Source organism: Argopecten irradians, chromosome 5 (assembly GCF_041381155.1).
Source record: "Argopecten irradians isolate NY chromosome 5, Ai_NY, whole genome shotgun sequence".
NCBI classification, from domain to species: Eukaryota; Metazoa; Mollusca; class Bivalvia; order Pectinida; family Pectinidae; genus Argopecten; species Argopecten irradians.
In genome coordinates, this window is record NC_091138.1 from 36249007 (window position 1) to 36274479 (window position 25473).

Consider the following 25473-nt stretch of genomic DNA (forward strand, 5'->3'; position numbering starts at 1 on the left):
ATTGAGAGAGAAGCTTAAGGAGAACATTTATTTTTGATCCTCATCAGGATCACAATTGTTCAGTTTTGCATGACTTCTCTTGGTTTTGAACAAATTTTAACACAATATCTTTGCTCAGTTTGGTGTAGAGTTTTTTGATGTGAAACTCTTTCAGTTAATAAATTTCTATTGGTCAACAGAGGACCTGGACAGTCATACCCATGGATTTGTTGAATGTGGAATTCTCACCGAACTCTACAAAAACCTCACTCAGGGGACAGGTGATCTCCAGCTCAAAGTTGTCATGGTTCTGGCTGAATTAGCCAAAAGTGGTAAGCATTTCTGTTTCCTGTCTTTATATACTTGGACACTCGATTTTTTAACCGTATGGTCTTCATATTTACTAAAGTAGAAATATGAAATAAAAATCACCATTTTAGATTGGTATGTCAGAAGTTTTCACCCCAGGTATACAAAATAAACTGAAGGCAAAAAAGTGAGATATTGTCAATAAGGAAGATGTTAGCAAGAAAAATCATTTTTAGATCAGAAGAAAGAAGATAATATTTATCTCTCACTTTCTCTCCTGATAATCTCATATTCTAAAGAACCCATTTATACCTATATGTGTAGCCTCAATGGCAAAGCGTCCTGTGTTGTAGGAATGTTAGCTTTTTTTTTGACAACATGCTTCAGTGAGATAGCACTGTAAAAAGGACCAAGAGTTCTGCTATTACATGAAGGTAACATGGATATATCCATGTTACAGTATACATACCTCTGAAAACATACAGACATCCACACCCTGTAATATGAACATTGCACAATGACCCTTGCTGTAAATATGACGTTAAGCCGAGCTAATAAACCAACTCAAACCAATGTTACTTTTGAAGAAATTCAGTAAGATGGTGTGTATTTGCTTTAAAATATGAACCATAGTTAAAAGCCTAGAGAATACCATGTATGATTTCATCAAGATATCGGCGCATATCTTTTCGTTTTTTAACAACTTGATTTCATGACTTTTTTCCCTCATCTAAGGCATGAGGCTTTGGCCCTTTTCTGAAAAAGGGAGAGAGAAAAAAACAACAGTGAAATATATACATAGTTATGGTTTTTTTTCTGAAAGGAAAGAAAGTGATGGCAGCTACCTTAGATGAATTGATTATTTTACTGAAATGAACACATTTATTGTCTATCCCAATGCCCATATTGAATATAAAACTTCAGCTTCTGATTTCAGACTAGCATTGTCTTTTGCATGTTTTGTATGTATAAATGAATAATTTATTTAAATATGTGTCTATGTGTAGGGTAGAAGCCATTAGTCATATTAGAGTTTCTGTAAGCTTTTGAATAATGTAGATATTCCAGTGGGATTGTGTATGTCATTTTCCCTATCTAAAATGTATTCATGTTATACAGGTGACTGTTTATGTAGATTTTCACATTATGTAGGGTTAAGTTGTCATAGATTGTCTATAGATTTTTAGGTTTTGCAGAGTTAAATTGTCATAGATTGTCTATAGAATTTTAGATTGTGTTGGGTTAAGTTGTCATAGATTGTCTATAGAATTTTAGATTGTGTAGGGTTAAGTTGCATAGATTGTCTTTAGAAGTTTAGATTGTGCAGGGTTAAGTTGTCATAGATTGCCCACCGGAGCTGCATAGACCATAGACAGTGATATATTATGTATAAAATATACAAAAACCAACACACAACAATTAAGGAGTCGGGGGGGGGGGGGGGGGTCTCAAAGGAAATGCGATGGCACAATGGTAAAGGTGTCTGACATTCTTCTACTAGTCCCCCACCTCTGGGTTGCAAGATTGGGGCAAATGCTGGGTACTGACTATATTTGGTAATGATCTTTCTCTGGGTACTCTGGCTTTCCACCTCCTAAATCTGGGATGTGATGTCATTTTAACCGATAGAAATACAATTGTAAGAGTCTTGTCTATTGGATGTTCTTTACATTTTACCTGGCTATTTGCAGACCTAGGATGTGAAATAAAAATAAAGCATAAATAAAAAACAAAGCTTAAAGATTATTGCTGTTAATAAAAGGTTCTAATAAAAGTGAATTTAAACCTATCAAAACACAGCTTAATTTCCCTACCTAGTAAAAATAATTTCGATTGCCAGAATGATGATGCAAAAACGGAACATTGTATAGCTGTTAATTGATAATCTGAATGAAATAAAATTTAAATAAAACTATTATTGTTTTCTTAATGTTTCATATGAGCAAACCCAATTTACTTCATTTTGAGAAGAGAATCGGTAAATTGCAATTGGTTATGAAATGTTTTTAGTTATATGTTAACTGCAAGCTGAATTTGGCTTGAATTTGAATACTGTTTATAACGATGATATGAAACTTATTATAATTATCATCCCCAAAAGACTTAATGTACATTTACACTCTAGTAATATGATTTTATTTCAACACATTATTTCAGAACCTGTCAGAAAAGCCTGCGTTGACAAAGGATTTGTGCCATTATTATTGAACATGTTGAAATCAAGCGAGGATATCATCCTAGCCACACAGATCTGCCGGGCCCTAGGCAACATCTGTTATGAGCATGGTAAGTGTAGAATATCATGTATCTGTTCAAAACTTACAAAGTGATTTTTATGATTCCTCCGGGAGCTAAATTCGGTGTTAGAATGGCAGTACTGTCAGTCTGCCCTAATATGGTCGTCGGTTAATATAGCGAGGAGGAGATGAATAAAATGTCTGATTCGCTGATTTCATATATAAGCTTCTAAATTACGGGGGCTGAACAGTTATGAAAAAAATGTTACAAGCCCCATGAGTCAGATAGAAGTTCTGTACAGGTTTATATTAGATTTGAATCTGCTATACAGTAAATTATTTATATTATATACATGTGTTATTGAAACAAACAAAAAAATCATCAAGTTTATTCTGATTTGTGCAGTGTTTATGTGTAAAGATGATGAATGTAGGTGTAGAAATATTGTTAGTGGAGAAGGAAGTATCATTACCATTGATGTAGAACAATTCTGGTGATATTTGAAATTTTTTATCTAAATGGACCACGTTTTGTTTGATATACAAAACAAAACAAGACAAACAAAATTTGCTGGTAAGCTGTGACGGAAATTTCTATAAGACGTGTTGCTTCAAACAATGAAGGAAATCTTTGTCATTTATCAAAAACATGGTTTGGCTTATATTTAGTTAAATTAAGGAATCACGATCAGTATTCAACGGAATGTTTGAAGTGTTCAGTACTTCAGCTGTAGTAGGCCTCCACTTTGATTCTGCTCCATTCCTAATTAGATAACACTTTATGGCATGATAGTCTTTTATGGCGCTGAATAATCAATATCAAAGATTTTATCACTAAATGTACTAATACAATTGATTTCGTAAGATGTCAGTGTTGAATCTTTAAAGCTATGCATGTCTTTAGGTAATTTATTGGTACGAGGCTAGCCAATATACTCATCAATTCCATCGTACGATTTTACGAAATAACTAAATTTTATTGGAGAAAATGTTATCTTATATAACTTTATTACAAAAACTGTTACCATGCATAACCTAAAACATAAAAAATGTTCAATATTTTTCCACATGTTGAAGATTCCTCTGAAGGGACATCACTCTAACGTAACTTTATTACGTGTTTATCTTTCATCAATAGAAGGGTACATGTACTTTTTGTTTCTTGCTTCATGACTCATTTTCATGAAATAATTTTATTGCCTTTCATTTTCTTTAACATGGTATGAGTAATTACAGTGATAGAATAATTTCTCTTTCTCGTTTTTATATTTAGTTTATTTTCTGCAGTATCATGATCACAACACAATAAATAAATAAATACATCATACTTTGTGTGTCTGCTTACTGCACAGACTGCAGATACCAAACAGCTTTTACAGCAATGCAGCGATGAATCAATTTTATTTCCGAATGTCATGCAATCGGCTTCTATTTTATCAATTTCATATATTGAATTCCAATCAAAATATGGCCTTCAATAACATCCAATATGATATGAAATAGAATTTTCTTTAGATGGTAAATTTGATCAATTCTTCAATAAAACTTGTACCTATATATTTTTGCCATGCAAGCTGACACAGTTACAGTAATAGATCAGGATATGTCTCTAGAACAAGTTTTTTATTGCTCAATAAGTTCATTGCCTATGTCTGATGATGTACTACAAATTCATTATTAGAATAGCTATACTGTAGCCGCTAGATGCCTTAACAATTTGGTGGAAAGATGTTTTATGCAATGTCTTGAAAACATTAATTGTCTGGTCCAAGATTCATCAATGATCTGATTCTGAATTTTCTGAGAAATGCAAACTGCATGCAGTCAAACCTGCCTACAAAGGCCACTAAATGGACAGTCAACCCTGTATACAAAGGCCACTAAATGGAAAGTCAACCCTGTCTATAAAGGCCACTAAATGGACAGTCAAACCTGTCTATAAAGGACACCAAATGGACGGTCAAACCTGTCTATAAAGGCCACCAAATTGACAGTCAATCCTGTCTATAAAGGCCACTAAATGGACAGTCAACCCTGTCTATAAAGGCCACTAAATGGACAGTCAAACCTGTCTATAAAGGCCACCAAATGGACAGTCAATCCTGTCTATAAAGGCCACTAAATGGACAGTCAAACCTGTCTATAAAGGCCACTAAATGGACAGTCAATCCTGTCTATAAAGGCCATCAAATGGACAGTAATGTAAACCTGTCTATAAAGGCCACCAAATGAACAGTCAATCCTGTCTGTAAAGGCCACTAAATGGACAGTCAAACCTGCCTACAAAGGCCACTAAATGAACAGTCAATCCTGTCTATAAAGGCCACCAAATGGACAGTCAAACCTGTCTATAAAGGCCACTAAATGGACAGTAAAACCTGTCTATAAAGGCCACCAAATGGACAGTCAATCCTGTCTGTAAAGGCCACTAAATGGACAGTCAAACCTGCCTACAAAGGCCACTAAATGGAAAGTCAATCCTGTCAATAAAGGCCACCAAATGGACAGTCAAACCTGTCTATAAAGGCCACTAAATAGACAATCAAACCTGTCTTTAAATGCCACTAAATGGACAGTCAATCCTGTCTATAAAAGCCACTAAATGGACAGTCAAACCTGTCTATAAAGGGCACCAAATGGACAGTAAAACCTGTCTATAAAAGCCACTAAAGGGACCGAGAAATAATGGTCTTTGTATGGCCAGGTGGTCTTTATATACACAGGTTGAATTTGGAACCTAGAAAAGAGGTCTTATTAAGCAGATGGTCTGTATACAGAGGTGGTCACTGAGGCAGGTTTTAATTACTAATTATAACAAAAAAAAAAAAATTCATTTGGTACTAAAAGCACATCATGCTAAGTAATGGGGTCAATGCATATGGTCAACAGTAATTAATAGTTTCAAATTTGTTTATTGCATACTTATCGGCGGATCTGCTTTGTCTTTTCAACAATTCACCACAAAAAAAGTCCCAAAAATATTATCTTATCACAATGTCTTTTAGATATAGAGGTCCTGTGTTTTAAATTGAGAACTCTGGCTTTTTTCACTTTCAAAAGCATGCAGACATCGTGGTGTCTCATAACACTTGCATAGCACGAAGTGTTAATGTGATATCTAAAAATGATAAAATGCAAGCAAACAAATAAAATCATTAAGATTATAATGAAGTAGTGTGTTTAGAATTATCTGTTAATCTTGTTTGGTAGAAATTAATGACTATAGAGAACAATAACAAACAGATGTTGTTTAGTTTTTAATGAGACACATTCTTTGCAAAACATGATTTGTTTGAAAGATCTTGCTTAAAATGTCAATCAGCTTTGTCAAAAGACAATATCGCCCAAATATTGTTGTCTAAATTGATCTTTATCACAACAGAACTGAGGTTATCTTTGCAGATGTTCTTATAGAAACTTTAGAGGAAAATGTCATAAAATGGCAGACACAATACTAGTCTATATAGATATAAGATTTGACCTTATAGTCTCCTAAGCCGTTTCGCCATAATGTCTAGTACAACTACATGTCAGATTCCAAACTGTCTACAAATTGATTTTGGATATAATATATACATTCTGCAAACGTGGAAGTATCGGAGGGGGAATTTATGCTAAAGGAATACATGAGGGGGAATTTACACTTATTTTGCAAAGATTGTTTTAGCAGGAGAATTTCGCCCTTTGTGTAATATTTGGTATATCTATGAAATGTGTTGACAAATATTTAGAAAAAATATTTATCTCGAAATTAGTAAAATGTTAACCTGTGTTAATCGAGAAATTAAACATGTGCGAAAATAGCCATACTTATTAGAGTATCGGTTGTGATATATAAATCTAAAATTGAGTAATTTTGGTTTACAAATTCCATTTCACTATTTTCACAGTCTTTATCTGGATCCTATTAAATCAAAGTTTAAGCTACAGCCTTCCCTCTCCATCCTGTTTAAGTTATTGATAACCATTGAATGTAGCCAATGTTTTTTGTCAGGATTCTGTTTTCATGATTTTGGGGTAAATTGACAAAATTGAAAATTAGGGAAAAAAATTGATTTTTGTGGATTTGATAAAAATTGGTTAATTATATAAGCTCCATTGGTAGATTAAAAAATAATTTTCTTTTTTAATTAAAACCATTTTTTGTTTATATATAAATGTTTTTTTTGTTTGTTTTTTTTTTTCATTTGCATTAAATCGTTTTCATTAGTTTTCATTCACAAAATCATTGGTTAATTGAAATTCCTCACCAGTAATTCAGTTCAACCTCATCTCCCTTACAACGTTGATACAGGGTGTCATTTGATTAGAACTGAGATAGAATTCTATTGAATTTAATTTTTTACGATTACACTCTAACAAATCAAAAACAAAAACATATAAAGGGAAAAGGTCAGAGTGTTTACTCAGCAATACAGATATGCATTCATACCCATTACAGGGAAAGAGCAAAGTACTTTTCCGAGATGGATATTTATTGGGAGAGACTGATGTAATATAAGGGTACGGGATATGGGTAATCCCTCCTAATGCAGGGGAACGTACCAACGTGTGTTAGGATATAGAGGCCCAATCTGGTACTGTAATGATGGACTTGGCTGTTACCATCATGTCTGGTTTGTACTCTAAGGATCCCAGCTATGTCTGACAATCCATTATCTGTGACGGTCATATTTGTCCGACTATAAAACTATACCTGGACAATGTGTCCACCTACACTTCCTTATAACAATGACTCCCACTTAGAGGACATAGTGACCTCCTCGTTAAGATGTCGGGGCCACAGCAGCAAAGTGGTAAATATAAGGTGTTCTTATACATGCAATCATGCAGCCCTCCATCTGTGGGTTGCAAGTTCGAATCTCTTGTGGAACAATTGCCAGTTACTGGCCAGTAATTATATAACTGACCACTGGTCAATAGCTTTTCTCTGGGATCAGCTTTTCTCACCTAAACCTGGTATATGTCCTTAAATGACCCTAGCTGTTATAAGGACTTTAAGCGACCATTTGAGGTGTCTCAACATTCCTCACAATTGGCTATCTACACTATAGGTTTCCTCTGATCTGCCTTCCAGATTTTGCCTTTAATAACCATGGATGTCACCCCCAACCCTAACACCATTGAACCATGTCCAAAAGTCAATAACATCCTCACCCCCAACCCTAACACCATTGAACCATATCCAAAAGTCAATAACATCCTCACCCCCAACTCTAACACCATCAAACCTTATCCAAAAGTCAATAACATCCTCACCCCCAACCCTAACACAATTGAACCATATCCAAAAGTCAATAACATCCTCACCCCCAACCCTAACACCATTGAACCATATCCAAAAGGCAATAACATCCTCACCCCAACCCTAACACCAAATGGAACCATATCCAAAATTCAATAACATCCTCACCCCCAACCCTAACACCATTGAACCATATCCAAAAGTCAATAACATCCTCACCCCCAACCCTAACACCATTGAACCATATCCAAAAGTCAATAACATCCTCACCCCTAACCCTAACACCATTGAACCATATCCAAAAGTCAATAACATCCTCACCCCCAACCCTAACACCATTGAACCATATCCAAAAGTCAATAACATCCTCACCCCCAACCCTAACACCATTGAACCATATCCAAAAGTCAATAACATCCTCACCCCCAACCCTAACACCATTGAACCATATCCAAAAGTCAATAACATCCTCACCCCCAACCCTAACACCATTGAACCATATCCAAAAGTCAATAACATCCTCACCCCTAACCCTAACACCATTGAACCATATCCAAAAGTCAATAACATCCTCACCCCAACCCTAACACCATTGAACTATATCCAAAAGTGAATAACATCCTCACCCCAACTCTAACACAATTGAACCATATCCAAAAGTCAATAACATCCTCACCCCCAACCCTAACACCATTGAACCATGTCCAAAAGTCAATAACATCCTCACCCCAACCCTTATACCATTGAACCATATCCAAAAGTCAATAACATCCTCACCCCCAACCCTAACACCATTGAACCATATCCAAAAGTCAATAACATCCTCACCCCTAACCCTAACACCATTGAACCATATCCAAAAGTCAATAACATCCTCACCCCCAACCCTAACACCATTGAACCATATCCAAAAGTCAATAACATCCTCATCCCTGACCCTAACACCATTGAACCATATCCAAAAGTCAATAACATCCACACTTCTGACTAACTTCTGCTTGTTTTACTGAACAAATCAATTGGTAAAAGTTGTATTGACTCCAGAATAAATTCACAAGTCCCCAGATCTACTGGTAGGTTTCTGATTACTTTGCTAGTTTCTTTTTTTAAATCACTGAAGGTAAAGTTTAGCTGTTCGCTGTATTGAAATAAGATTTTACCATCGTGTATACATTTCTTCATGGACAGTGTCATAATGTCCAAACTACAACAATTCATTGTATGAAATCTGTGATATGTCAAAGTCTATGGTAGCTAAAACACAAAAGAGAGTTCAGCAACTGGAAGTATGGTTGTACTTTTAACAGGAGTACATGTCGAAAGTGAAAGTACACAAGTCCTCTATCCAAAGCGAGGCTCTAACCTAGTTTTTGGACAAGTACTGCATGATCATGACCAGCCCTTTACTGATTTTATAAAGGTATACAAACAAGATCCTTAATGTTGATTATGGATGGCAATGATGTTTAAAAAAAATCAAGATTTTATTTGAAAAAATTAGGAAATCAAATTTTAGCAATTTTTACAACATCCTTCCTGATCTGGTTTTCAAGGTTTATATAACTCATGATATATGTCCCAGGTCAAACCTTTGTGATCTTAGCAATGCATGGCCAATGAAATTGTGAAAATAACTGGCTGTTTATACGGTCTTCGATTTAAGATTTAACATAAAAAATGGGAAATCTTTGAGAAATATCTTTGAGATACCATAAATCATGATCAGTAGAGAAGGAAATTCATCTCTTTGAGAGATTTCTACACCGATATATGTCTGCTGAGTAAATAAATGGAATTTCTCCAGGTATTTTTGATTGGATTTTAAAAAGAAGCACCAAATTATCATATATAGCTTGGTATTGTAACGAGTCCATCAAATTAAAATGTCTACATTATTTATAACAACAATGTGTCCTTAAATCTCTATCTAAAGTTATCTATTTTATGCTGTCTCGTTCTGTCTCTCTTTATCATACAAACCCTGATATATTTGTCATTTTTTATCAAAAGATTAACACTCTCGCAGACATTTTCACAGATCTTTATTCCACCAGCTCAAGATTTGTTAAAAGTACATGTACTTTTGTCCTGATAGCCACATAAAAAAAATCCATATAATTTTACTGTTGAAACAATGCCATCTTGTGTGGTACAATAGAAGCACTTTTAGTTGGCTTTATTTTCCATCCAATCAGCACACACTTAAGACAGGTTGTGTGGGTCCCACGGGGCCACCCAGTAGTAATACCATCACAATCTATGAAATAAGGACCCTATATGTATTGATTTTCGAGACTAGATCTGTGAAAATGATTCCGAGATGATATCGGTATAATGAGGCGTTTCCCAGTTAAATTGACTGTCACCCTTGCTGTTGTAGAGAAAAGTTGCCCTGATAGTTCATCTAAAAAATTGATTTTTTTCTTTCTTTTGTTATTGTGTTCTATTTCACATTTGTTACATTTATAAAGGGAGTAAATTGTCATTGCATTCATAACTCTATGAATTGCATTCAAGTTATTTTAGAATTTTATTGGCCCATTGATATCATCTGATTTCAAATTAATGGACTATTTTAATGACTAATTAATATTTGTGTAATGTTCTCAAGTAATTAGACCACTTGTAATGAAACTTTTTAAATGGGAATACATCTGTGAAAATTACATGATTTAAAAACTGTTAAAATGCAGTGGGGAAAAAGAATCAATCTCCATGAGATGAAAATATAGAAACTTCAGCTTACAACATACATGCATATGTATAGTATTCTTTTTTATTCTGTAAAAATCTAGCTCTACTACAAACATACTTTATTTTTCGAGGAGAAAAAAAAAAAAAATAGCGATAATATTGCCCCTACAAAAATAACCATCTATAGATATATTGTACAAGTTGTACAATAAATATGAAAAAAATTTGAAAGAGAAATTTGCAAAAAAAAACATCCAAAATCCAATTTATTTTTAATGTAGTCTTTTTATCCTGCAACATTCATATATTTTCGTGATATGTTTATTTGTTAAATGTGTTTCCTACAGAAGTAGGCTTAGTTAGTGAAATCAACATATGTACTAAAATGCTCAAACAATGTCTGTTTTCTCTCAGTGCTAATTATAGTTCTCAATGAGTATGGGAATAGGTGACTTTATTATCCTGGGCAGTTTTATTACAATGTACTGATGATCTCTTAAAATTTTTTTTATCTATGTGTTGATATTCTACAGACAGACAGTGACTGGAACAAGACCATGGTGACATTACAGGCCTTTTGGGCCTCTTGTTTCCCCAATTATGATGAATGTTTTATATCTATCTATATCTACAAATTTACATGGTGATATGCAGAAATGTCTTGATTGACAAGTGGCTGTGATGTAGAAAAAAAAGCGTTACTGAGTTACCACTAATAATGACTGGCATTGATGTTGATGTTTATGGTGAGAAGATGGTATGGTCCATGTCACATACACATCACTATTAACTCCAAAGTACACATCACGAGGCACGAAGGGTATGGAATTCCAGTGTCGATTTGGACAACAAAACCCTATTTTAAAAACTTATCGCTGAAACTTATATCTCAACAAGGATACGATCAAGATTTATATTTTACGTGTTTTATACCTGCTCACCCTAAAATCATGACTTTGGATTATCTCCACAATGTGTTGGACTGGTCTATGTTCCTTAGTGGGTTGGACACTGAACTTTCGCTCCATGAATCCTGGGTATTTTTTTCATGTTTGGGATATACAACAGTAGATAAAAAGGCAATATAGTAGCTGCAAAATTTGATGATGTCCAAAACATCATAGTGGGTCTCAGGTTTTCTGCTCCACTACTAAAATATGGCATATTTATATCAGAATTATGGCTGCTGTGGAAATTTGATTTTTTTTAGGGTTAAGAGGTATCTGGAAACTTATACACTTAATATGTGTCCCAGATGTAATGTAGGTGAGGTATATGGGGCTGAAGAGGGATCCTGGTGTATAAGATGTTCTATAATAAAGCAGTGTGTGTGGTGATGTTACCTGCTGAGGTCCGACACCAAACTTCCTACTCCAAAACGAGCATGGTGTGAATGCAGACTTGTTCAGCTGATGTAGATTGAATAAGATTAATTAGAAATCTGATAAGAATCAACTTACATCAATTCATTTGGAATAGTTTTTTACAAATATGTATACATATAATACTCCATTATGTGTCAATATCTTCAAATTAGTTGCCATAGAAATTTTTTTAAAATATTGCATCTGCTGTCCTTAGCCCTGTTTCTATCCAAATGGGAAGATCAGCGTTTTTCATGAGCATAATGATGTGGGAAAAATAGATTGAATAATTCACCATCTTCTGCATGAAAGAGGACGAAATTACTTCACTGTTGAAATCATGTTTTGTTGATAGATACTTTATAATCTGAATGAAAAACTAAGTTATCAGGAATTCAGTGAAAAAAGGATATTTATTTCACGTTAGAATGATGTGTGTAGTGGTTTGTATAAATTGCAGAGTTTGTTTTGCAAACACAATCAATAAAACGGAAGTCCCATATCAAACCGAGAGAACTGGTTAGTCTCAGAAGATCAGAAAAAAGATACAATATTGTCATGCAATCTATTAATACATCAAAGTCATCTAATGATTTGGCAGAAATATCCGATAAATCTTGTGTGTGTCTGGGAGAGAGGGTCCTGGATATGAAGTATGGTTATTTTTTTAGATTAAATAGATGAAACTTCCTCACTTTCTTGCATTATAAATTGATTTTGGTTTGTTTGAAAAGCCGGAGTTCCAGGAAAAAACCACTGTTAGAATTTATATAGTCAGACTTTAACAACTATACCATAGTCCAATGATGACACAAAGTATCATCTGAAATGAAGATTGGAAAAAAACAACATTTTATGAAGCAAAATTCATTCATAAAAAGTGTGGAATTTTGAATGCAACGTTATCCCCGGCCAGGACAATTTAAGGATGTGTCATGTTTTGCATTCATAACTCTATGAATTGCATTCAAGTTATTTCAGAATTTTATTGGCCCATTGATATCATCTGATTTCAAATTAATGGACTATTTAAATGACTAATTAATATTTGTGTAATGTTCTCAAGTAATTAGACCACTTGTAATGAAACTTTTTAAATGGGAATACATCTGTGAAAATTACATGATTTAAAAACTGTTAAAATGCAGTGGGGAAAAAGAATCAATCTCCATGAGATGAAAATATAGAAACTTCAGCTTACAACATACATGCATATGTATAGTATTCTTTTTTATTCTGTAAAAATCTAGCTCTACTACAAACATACTTTATTTTTCGAGGAAAAAAAAAAAAAATAGCGATAATATTGCCCCTACAAAAATAACCATCTATAGATATATTGTACAAGTTGTACAATAAATATGAAAAAAAATTTGAAAGAGAAATTTGCAAAAAAAAACATCCAAAATCCAATTTATTTTTAATGTAGTCTTTTTATCCTGCAACATTCATATATTTTCGTAATATGTTTATTTGTTAAATGTGTTTCCTACAGAAGTAGGCCTAGTTAGTGAAATCAACATATGTACTAAAATGCTCAAACAATGTCTGTTTTCTCTCAGTGCTAATTATAGTTCTCAATGAGTATGGGAATAGGTGACTTTATTATCCTGGGCAGTTTTATTACAATGTACTGATGATCTCTTAAAATTTTTTTTATCTATGTGTTGATATTCTACAGACAGACAGTGACTGGAACAAGACCATGGTGACATTACAGGCCTTTTGGGCCTCTTGTTTCCCCAATTATGATGAATGTTTATATATCCATCTATATCTACAAATTTACATGGTGATATGCAGAAATGTCTTGATTGACAAGTGGCTGTGATGTAGAAAAAAAAGCGTTACTGAGTTACCACTAATAATGACTGGCATTGATGTTGATGTTTATGGTGAGAAGATGGTATGGTCCATGTCACATACACATCACTATTAACTCCAAAGTACACATCACGAGGCACGAAGGGTATGGAATTCCAGTGTCGATTTGGACAACAAAACCCTATTTTAAAAACTTATCGCTGAAACTTATATCTCAACAAGGATAAGATAACGATTTATATTTTACGTGTTTTATACCTGCTCACCCTAAAATCATGACTTTGGATTATCTCCACAATGTGTTGGACTGGTCTATGTTCCTTAGTGGGTTGGACACTGAACTTTCGCTCCATGAATCCTGGGTATTTTTTTCATGTTTTGGTATACAACAGTAGATAAAAAGGCAATATAGTAGCTGCAAAATTTGATGATGTCCAAAACATCATAGTGGGTCTCAGGTTTTCTGCTCCACTACTAAAATATGGCATATTTATATCAGAATTATGGCTGCTGTGGAAATTTGATTTATTTTAGGGTTAAGAGGTATCTGGAAACTGATACACTTAATATGTGTCCCAGATGTAATGTAGGTGAGGTATATGAGGCTGAGGAGGGATCCTGGTGTATAAGATGTTCTATAATAAAGCAGTGTGTGTGGTGATGTTACCTGCTGAGGTCCGACACCAAACTTCCTACTCCAAAATGAGCACGGTGTGAATGCAGACTTGTTCAGCTGATGTAGATTGAATAAGATTAATTAGAAATCTGATAAGAATCAACTTACATCAATTCATTTGGAATAGTTTTTTACAAATATGTATACATATAATAATCCATTATGTGTCAATATCTTCAAAATTAGTTGCCATAGAAATTTTTTTAAAATATTGCATCTGCTGTCCTTAGCCCTGTTTCTATCCAAATGGGAAGATCAGCGTTTTTCATGAGCATAATGATGTGGAGAAAATAGATTGAATATAATTCACCATCTTCTGCATGAAAGAGGACGAAATTACTTCACTGTTCAAATCATGTTTTGTTGATAGATACTTTGTAATCTGAATGAAAAACTAAGTTATCAGGAATTCAGTGAAAAAAGGATATTTATTTCACGTTAGAATGATGTGTGTAGTGGTTTGTATAAATTGCAGAGTTTGTTTTGCAAACACAATCAATAAAACGGAAGTCCCATATCAAACCGAGAGAACTGGTAGTCTCAGAAGATCAGAAAAAAGATACAATATTGTCATGCAATCTATTAATACATCAAAGCCATCTAATGATTTGGCAGAAATATCCGATAAATCTTGTGTGTGTCTGGGAGAGAGGGTCCTGGATATGAAGTATGGTTATTTTTAGATAAAATGGATGAAACTTCCTCACTTTCTTGCATTATTGATTTATTTTGGTTTGTTTGAAAAGCCGGAGTTCCAGGGAAAAAATCACTGTTAGAATTTATATAGTCAGACTTTAACAACTATACCATAGTCCAATGATGTCACAAAGTACCATCTGAAATGAAGATTGGATAAAAAACAACATTTTATGAAGCAAAATTCATTCATAAAAAGTGTGGAATTTTGAATGCAACATTATCCCCCGCCAGGACAATTTAAGGATGTGTCATGTTTATGAGGTACAGGAAAGCCAGAGTAACCCGGAAAAAATCATTGACCTACAATCAGTACCTGCCAACTGCTCCACATGGGATTCAAACTTGAAACCCAGAAATGGAAGACTAGTGGTGATATTAGGGGATATCTTTTGTAATTTTGCAAATATGTACCAGTTCCTGAATGAAGATGAGAGACCTAAACATGTCTAGGTTGTCCGTGTTTTACAGCGAGCCTCTGTATCCCTCACCTGTCTACATTCTTCATTGGTCTACCTATACCTATACACTGTGGTTTTCCCATCCCTCGCTCTGACTTGATTTATTTACAATTTAATTGCAGTAAATGTTCCTTAGAGTATGAAGATAGCAGAAGAAACAGGCTTGTAGTCCCCCAGAACAGTAACAGTATTGAATCACTCATGGAAACATTCCAACATCTCACAGATAGAATCATAACTTCATTTTGGAATTGGGCTAGGTGATTAAAGTTAAGGTTGTGCCTGCCTTGAAAATTTGATAATTTTAAGAAGAAATCTCAAAGTCAGTGAAATGTTTCAAGCTGCGGCTGTTATAGCTTTGAATTGCATATACAGTATATACTATCCATACAAATTGAGATGAAATTTGCATCATTTTGGCAAAATGTCCTTTTTGTCACAAGTTCATCATGGTGCAGAATCCAATTTTGTATGTAACAATTTAATCTTGAAAGCTGATTTTTTTTAATGGACATCAAGCAAAAATTTAATTGTAGACAGCCAGTTTGCCATTAGGTATATATAAATTTTATTTTGAAATGATGATGAAGATTCCATAATAGTATCCATGCCAACTCTTATCAAATAAACAAAACATTAATCATTTACTAACATATTAACATGAATAATGTTTGTACTTTTAGTCCTAAAATAACTCTATCAAGTTTATATTTAGTGGATGGCTAAGTGAATTAATTCTAAAGTGTTCTCTAGGTTAATAGTGCATTAGACAGGAATTATGTTGAGTGGTTATCAAAAGCATCGCTTTAAAGTTTAGCATGGCTAATTTGATGTGTTTATGGCAGAAGTTCTAAAACATCAACTAGGCCACAGTGATGATCGCTTAAAAACTCTAGTTGTCTCTTTAGCCTTCGCATACAGTTAGATATGGTTGCCTTACATCTGTGGAAAGAGAGAAGAATTAATTGCTTTACCTTGATTATCAAATAATATTACCAAGTTAGATATTCAATGTACTATAGTCAATAAATACAGTTTTCAAATAAAGGTAGAGTTTTCAAATAAAGGTAGATCTGCTCTACCCTAAGTTCTGAACCAAGCAAATATATTGATCATCTAAAGTTGATGTGCAATGTACTGCTGTTAAGTCACGTGCACATACAGTGACCTTGACTTTTAAGCCAAATGTCAAATAATTACAACTTTTTACAATGATTTCTTGTTTTGATCATAGTTTCTGCACCATTTAAGATATGTTTATAAAGCTTAGCTTGGAGGCAGGTACTTGCATTGCATAACCCCAAGTAGATGTTACAGTTTCATCCATAAACCATTTCTTCTTCATATTACATTTATAAGCAATTTGAATGTCAACAAGCAATATGAATGCCAACAAGCAAGCAATTTGAATGCCAACAGGCAATATGAATGCCATCAAGCAAGCAATATGAATGCCAACAAGCAAAATAAGTACCAAACAATAAAAAAGTCATAAATTTTAAAGTGTCTGAATTTAAAGTGTGTTTTATAACACACAATGTAATATACTGCACTATATACCAAACACTGCATCTCAAATGCTATGGAAGCTATTGTTTTTCTGGTATATATAGAACCCACTGTGTCTAGGATATACATATGATTTTTGCTGTGACCTACTTTCATGGTGATTTTTTTTATTTATAGACACATTTGGTTCTACTGTTATTGTACAAGTAATAAAAAATTAAACAATTTCAAAGTTTCTAATCACCCATGAAATGCACCAAATTGAATTGCATTAGAGATAGCTGAAGTACGTAGTTGGTTGATAGAATGATCTTTCAGTTGTAGATGGAAGAATAAGTTTTGTGTATTCCTGTGTTTTTCTGAACATAATTACTTTCCGAGGTGTTGAGTAAATAATATTGTGTTTATCTGTTGGCACTAGTCAGTTATTCTCTGGGGGTTCTATACTAAGAAAGCCAATTAGTAACTCATTAATTACATTCTTAATGTAAAGAAGGAAAAGTTGTCTGTAATACTAGAGTATTTCTCCTTGTAACCATATCTGGTATTTCAACGTTCAGATATTTGATCTTGATGGTTCTGTAATATAACTGTCAGTGTTCTGTCATAAATCTACAGCTTTGTAAAACAAACAGAAAAACAAATTTTACCGTGATCAACCTAATCCTAGTGCCTATATCCCTACAAGTGACCACTTCTCTGCTCTCTGACACCATAGAATATTTCTAAGATATTAATGTACAATTCGAATTGTAGTTATAGGTGTAGATGCAGAATATTTCCGAGATATTATAACAAATGTATACAATTTGGACAAAATGAGTGTTCCTTTCATTTGAGATTTTATGACATCAGTTTTAGACCAAAACTTTGAAACAAGTTGCATGAAACCTCACATTAAATGAAGGTGATTGTAAGACACTTAACAAATCTGTAAACTTGTTGGAAATAATAGCTTGAAGAATTAAGGATTACAATTTGTTGTAAAAATCCAATTTAGACAGCTAATTTTGTCACATCATCCTCAAATACTGACGTCATGCGATTGTTCATGACATGACGTTACAATTAATTTCATACTTGCCACAACCAAGTCACCTTAATATTTAACTTTTATCAATTTTTTGACTGAAGACCGTTTTTAACGCAAGTCTATTTTGAGAAATCCGCCAGATTACATTACACTTCTGTATATATATGCAAAAATATTACATTTCTATAGTCACTGGATTACATTTGGATTAGAATAACTTGGTATTTTTGCTGGAAGCTGTATAGCTTTTGTTGATTCTTTGGTAGCTATTTCCGCATTTCCTGTTTGGAGTGGCGTGAACCTTTGTGTTAATGTTATTGACACGGCCTGTAAAATACATTTCTTTGTTAGAATGTGAACCTTAATGTTGTGGAGAGAAACAGAAATGATATACAGCTCTCTCACAAATGGAAATGTTTGGTGGAAGTATCAACAAGACAATTACCAAACGTCTGCTCCGTGTTCCTCTCAACTATAATTACGGAGATTACATTTAACTAGCATTCATTATTCCAATACAATTTACGTATCTCAGGATGTAAAACGAAAGTGTAAATTACAGAGTGCATCAATTATATTCCAGTGTGATTTATTCTTTGAATCCTATTGGGTGCAGTGCCAGGTACTGACAGTAGGGCAATGGTTTTTCTCCAGGTACTCCAGCTTTCTTCCATTCCTAAACTTGGTATATCCTAAAATTATTTTTGCTGTTAATAAGATGTTAACCAATCAAATCAAATTTTCTTACGGGTCGGTACATCTGAACGATTATGCTAGATAAAAAAATGAACATGTTTCTTCAAAAAAAAGTGTAAAAATGTCCTACGGCCAGTCCATGTAGTATACCTATTCAATGTTTACCCTCCCAAAACTACGTTAATTAGTGAAGGATCTTTACTTTCCATGCTCAGATCAGAAAATAAATAGCACAGTGATAAAATGGTAGGAAATTCCCAGATAGCAGGGTTAAATCTCCTGTCTAATCAATCCTTCTCCTCTCTCTCATCAAACTTTAATTTACTGATATATGTTAACCTCTACACTTTAAGCTTGTTGCCTAAAGTTGTTTGGATTTAGTCACTAATTTATACTCCAAGTGTTATAGTAAACAAGTTACCAGTACACTTTTCCATAAGAGAATTGGCCAAGACCAGTAAAATACTTTGAATTTTAGTTTGATGTATTCAAATTGCCACTAGTTTTAGAGAGTACTCCTTGAATTCCCAAAGCACTATCTTGCCATCCTTCCAATGCTTACAGCACCCAGCTAGATCTGTTACCCTAAACTCCAAAACAGTATTCTTGTTTGATTTCTATGAAGGGATCTTTGGTTTTTAACAAGGTCTATTGCATCTCAGGGTAACCATTGTGATCAGGTACATATATAACTGTTGTGATCCTTAGTAAATTACTGGTGTCCTAGACAAGGAAAGTGGATACCTGTGGGTAATACCTGTGTAGGGATGAGGTCTACATGTACGTAGAGCAATAAATAGTTACGAGATAAGAATCAGTCTAGAAATGGTGCAACACAAAATGATCTTATCCATTTTATCGAACTACAACGGAAGCCATCAGCAGGTGTTAATAGTGAAAACTCGCTGCATAAACGCAGACTGAAAATGGAGAAAGCTTTTGATGTTTGAAGTTCACTATATCATACCAATGGTTGATTTATGTTAAAGTTTTCGCAATCATACAAATAGTTAATTTATTTCTTCCAAAGTCCACTCAGTCATGCAAGCGTTTGATCTATATGTATCTAAAGCTTTACAAGTGATATATTTATATCCATAGCTAGCACAATCCTACAAATGTTTGATTTATTTCTATAGCTTGTATGATTACATAAATGTTTTAATTCTTAATTGAAACAATTTATAGAAATGCCTACTATATATTAGTATGGTCAGTGTGGATTTGGTGTTTACAATGGTCAGTGTGGATTTGTTGTTGTTTACAATGGTCAGTGTGGATTTGCTGTTTACAATGGTCAGTGTGGATTTGCTGTTTACAATGGTCAGTGTGGATTTGCTGTTTACAATGGTCAGTGTGGATTTGTTGATTTGTTTTTTACAATTACGAGTGTCGATTTGCCGTTATTTACAATGGTCAGTGTGGATTTGTTGTTATTTACAATGGTCAGTGTGGATTTGTTGTTGTTTACAATGGTCACTGTGGATTTGTTGTTACTTACAATGGTCACTGTGGATTTGTTGTTACTTACAAAGGTGAGTGTGGATTTGCTGTTGTTTACAATGGTCAGTGTCGATTTGTTGTTACTTACAAAGGTGAGTATGGATTTGTTGTTGTTTACAATGGTCAGTGTGGATTTGTTGTTACTTACAATGGTCAGTGTGGATTTGTTGTTACTTACAAAGGTGAGTGTGGATTTGTTGATTTGTTGTTTACAATGGTGAGTGTGGATTTGCCGTTATTTACAATGGTCAGTGTGGATTTGTTATTACTTACAATGGTCAGTGTGGATTTGTTGTTACTTACAAAGGTGAGTGTGGATTTGTTGATTTGTTGTTTACACTGGTGAGTGTGGATTTGCCGTTATTTACAATGGTCAGTGTGGATTTGTTGATGTTTACAATGGTCAGTGTGGATTTGTTGTTGTTTACAATGGTCAGTATGGATTTGTTGTTGTTTACTTACAATGGTCAGTGTGGATTTGTTGTTACTTACAATGGTCAATGTGGATTTACTGTTGTTTAAAATGGTCGGTGTGGATTTATTGTTGTTCACAATGGTCGATGTGAATTTGTGGTTGTTTACAATGGTCAGTATGGATTTGTTGTTGTTTACAATGGTCAGTGTGGATTTGTTGTTACTTACAAAGGTGAGTGTGTGATTTTTTTGTGGATTTGATTTGTTGTTTACAATGGTGAGTGTGGATTTGCCGTTATTTACAATGGTCAGTGTGGATTTGTTGTTTTTACAATGGTCAGTGTGGATTTGTTGTTACTTACAATGGTCAGTGTGGATTTTTGTTGTACTTACAATGGTCAGAGTGTGAATTTGTTGTTGTTGTTTACAATGGTCAGTGTGGATTTGTTGTTATTTACAATGGTCAGTGTGGATTTGTTGTTACTTACAATGGTCAGTGTGGATTTGTTGTTACTTACAATGGTCAGTGTGGATTTGTTGTTGTTTACAATGGTCAGTATGGATTTGTTGTTGTTGACAATGGTCAGTATGGATTTGTTAGCTCACCTGGTCCGAAGGACCAAGGTGAGCTTATGCCATACCGTGGCGTCCGGCGTCCGGCGTCCGTCGTCCGTCGTCCGTCCGTCCGTCCGTCCGTCCGTCCGTCAACAATCGACTTCTTCTCCATAACCGCTGGTCAGATTTCAACAAAATTTGACTGGTAGCATCCTTATGGGCTACTAACTGAAAATTGTACAAATGATGGGGCTGACCCTCAGGGGCCTGAGGGGAGGGGCTGGGCCAAAAGGGGTCAATTTGGCTATTTCCATATAAACGACTTCTTCTCTGAAACTAAGCATGAGATAGCACTCATAATGCAATGGTAGCATCTTTATAGGGTGGGGATTCAAAATTGTACAAATGATGTGGCTGACCCCCCAGGGGCCTGAGGGGCGGGGTCAAAAGGGGTCAATTTGGCTATTTTCATATAAACGACTTCTTCTCTGAAAACCAAGCATGGGATAGCACCCATAAATGCAATGGTAGCATCCTTATAGGGTGGGGATTCAAAATTGTACAAATGATGGGGCTGACCCCCCGGGGGGCCTGAGGGGCGGGGTCAAATGGGGTCAATTTGGCTATTTCCATATAAACGACTTCTTCTCTGAAACTAAGCATGAGATAGCACTCATAATGCAATGGTAGCATCTTTTATAGGGTGGGGATTCAAAATTGTACAAATGATGTGGCTGACCCCCCAGGGGCCTGAGGGGCGGGGTCAAAAGGGGTCAATTTGGCTATTTTTCATACAAACGACTTCTTCTCTGAAACCAAGCATGGGATAGCACCCATAATGCAATGGTAGCATCCTTACAGGGTGGGGATTCAAAATTGTACAAATGATGGGGCTGACCCCCGGGGGCCTGAGGGCAGGGTCAAAAGGGGCCAATTTGGCTATTTCCATATAAACGACTTCTTCTCTGAAACTAAGCATGGTATAGCACCCATAATGCAATGGTAGCATCTTTATAGGGTGGGGATTCAAAATTGTGCAAATGATGGGGCTGACCCCCAGGGGGCCTGAGGGGCGGGGTCAAAAGTGGCCAATTTGGCTATTTCCATATAAACGACTTCTTCTCTGAAACTATAAGCATTGTATAGCACCCATAATACAATGGTAGTATACTATAGTGTGGGGATTCAAAATTGTGCAAATGATAGGGCTGACCCCCCGGGGGCCTGAGGGGCGGGGTCAAAAGTGGTCAATTTCCATATAAATGACTTTTTCTCGCTCATAATGCAATGGTTACATCCTTATAGGGTTTGGATTCAAAATTTTGCAAATGATGGGGCTGATTTGGTGAGTGTGGATTTGTTATTTGTTGTTTACAATGTGGTGATTTGTGATTTACAATGGTGAGTTTTGTTGTTTTACAATGGTCAGTGTGGATTTTGTTTGTTTACAATGGTCAGTGTGGATTTGTTGTGTTGTTTACAATGGTCAGTATGGATTTGTTGTTGTTTTTACAATGGTCAGTGTGGATTTGTTGTTGTTTACAATGGTCAGTGTGGATTTGTTGTTGTTTACAATGGTCAGTATGGATTTGTTGTTGTTTACAATGGTCAGTGTGGATTTGTTGTTATTTACAATGGTCAGTGTGGATTTGTTGATTTGTTGTTTACAATGGTGAGTGTTATTTACAATGGTCAGTGTTGGATTTGTTATTGTTTACAATGGTCAGTTGTTTGGATTTTGTTGTTTACAACATTGGATTTGTTGTTACAAAGGTGAGTGTGGATTTGTTGATTTGTTGTTTACAATGGTGAGTGTGGATTTGCCGTTATTTACAATGGTCAGTGTGGATTTGTTGTTACTTACAATGGTCAGTGTGGATTTGTTGATTTGTTGTTACTTACAATGGTCTGTGGAGTGTGGATTTTTGTTTACATGTCATGGATTTGTACAATGGTCAGTTGGATTTGTTGTTGTTTACAATGGTCAGTGTGGATTTGTTGTTGTTTACAATGGTCAGTGTGGATTTGTTGTTGTTTACTTACAATGGTCAGTGTGGATTTATTGTTGTTTACAATGGTCGATGTGAATTTGTGGTTGTTTACAATGGTCAGTATGTATTTGTTGTTGTTTACAATGGTCAGTGTGGATTTGTTGTTACTTACAAAGGTGAGTGTGGATTTGTTGATTTGTTGTTTACAATGGTGAGTGTGGATTTGACGTTATTTACAATGGTCAGTGTGGATTTGTTGTTACTTACAATGGTCAGTGTGGATTTGTTGATTTGTTGTTTACAATGGTGAGTGTGGATTTGCTGTTATTTACAATGGTCAGTGTGGATTTGTTGTTGTTTACAATGGTCAGTGTGGATTTGTTGTTGTTTACAATGGTCAGTATGGATTTGTTGTTGTTTACAATGGTCAGTATGGATTTGTTGTTATTTACAATGGTCAGTGTGGATTTGTTGTTACTTACAATGGTCAGTGTGGATTTACTGTTGTTTAAAATGGATCGGTGTGGATTTATTGTTGTTCACAATGGTCGATGTGAATTTGTGGTTGTTTACAATGGTCAGTATGTATTTGTTGTTATTTACAATGGTCAGTGTGGATTTGTTGTTGTTTTATTATGGTCAGTCTGGATTGTTGTTGTTTACAATGGTCAGTCTGAATTTGTTGTTTACAATGGTCAGTATGGATTTGTTGATGTTTACAATGGTAAATTAATTGCCCCAGAAAGACATATCTAGACAGGTGGCCGATGTTATCCAGGCAGAAGGCTGTTAGCACACATGGTCTTTAAAGAAAGTGTATTGGCCTTTCTGACAAGGTCAAGGTCGAACCAAGCTTTGGCTTCAACAGACAATATTGAAGATTCGGGATAAACAACACGTCATTTTTATGCTGAAGTCATCAAGAAAATTACTTTCAGGCAAGCTCGGGAGATTTTTACATGTTCTCTTAAGCTGAAGTACACTGGTGCCTTTCGTTTCATCAAACTCCAGACTTGATTTCCGAGCTCACAACTTGAATACACACCAGGGATAGAAGGTTCTCAAATATTATTGTGCTGTTTTTATGACTTGAGATATTCCCTATGTGCATCAAAAGCTTGGTAATAAATTGGTGATATGTCTGGTTCTCAGCTTGTTTGTATTGTCAGAATCGTATATTGGAAACATACTAGAATATTAATTTAGGGGTCTAGCTACCGAGTGGTTGTTTGGGCTGTTTTTATCATTAATTACTGCGAGTGTGTTATTGTGTAGACCAGACCAAGGGCAGGTGTACTAAGTACAGACATTTATAGGGTAACTTCTAATTGAAGAGCTGTGTACAGATGATAATGATAATTCAGAGAGGGCAAACAGTATACTGTGGAATCTACTGATTTACATTTCACCCAAATCAACAAGTAAAGATGAGAATGTTTGTAGAATATCTCCTGATTCGCTTGCTTACTGATGGATAATAGTTATTGTAAACGCACAGTAAAAAAAACGAAGGGAAAACCAAGACTCGATGATTTGAAGCACATACATGTAAACAGTGTATGCACAAATAATCAATTTTTTTTTTATCATTTGGAAATAGTAGCATACTTCATTATTTTACCATTCTTGTTCTTTTATTCTAATTGTTTGTTTTAATTTCTTCTCCATCCCCATATAATGTTATAACTGGTACAGATACTTACAGGACAGTACATAACAGAGTGATCTCCCCTTTAATAAGCAATTATTAGATTTCATAAACGTAATAGATATTTCTCAAGATGATGAAAATAAACTGATCTATCTTTAATTTTTTGTACACAATGTATACATGATAATATTTTCCTATCACAATCATAGCTCTATCTTACCATCAATCAAAGGTGTTCAATCTATTCTCATCTCACCTCCCCCATAACCAAACCTACAGACAACACTTATATATGTGGTGTGAAGATATAAACATTTGCCCGTCTCAATCACAAACCATATTGAGTATTCTAGACCTTCTTAAAGTATTTTCAAGTCCTAAAGAGTTCCAAATATCACCATGGTGAGATTAAGCAAGAATACTTAATCTCATTTTAAATCAATGATCTTAGTGAAAGATTTAAAAAGATAGTGTTCATCAGCATGTCCATCATTCTTCTATGTAATCTCAAACTTTCAACTTTCAGAAATTGAAGTGAACCATTCTTCATTTGTCTCCAAGACATATACATTGTTATTCTTGCTGTTGATATTTAGGTTTCAGACCCCAGAAAAGCTTGAAATATATTTATTTCCA

The 25473-nt window shown here is 34.7% G+C and overlaps 1 protein-coding gene across 2 annotated transcripts in view; it reads left to right on the forward strand.

Moving 5' to 3' along the window:
* The window catches only part of LOC138323681 (rap1 GTPase-GDP dissociation stimulator 1-like), a 49898-nt gene that overhangs the window by 1905 nt on the left and 22520 nt on the right, over positions 1–25473 (forward strand). For both annotated transcript variants that reach the window (XM_069268458.1, XM_069268460.1), the window contains exons 3-4: positions 180–311; positions 2446–2574. In XM_069268458.1, coding sequence (XP_069124559.1) covers positions 180–311; positions 2446–2574 — 261 coding nt within the window. The remainder of the gene's footprint in view (positions 1–179; positions 312–2445; positions 2575–25473) is intronic.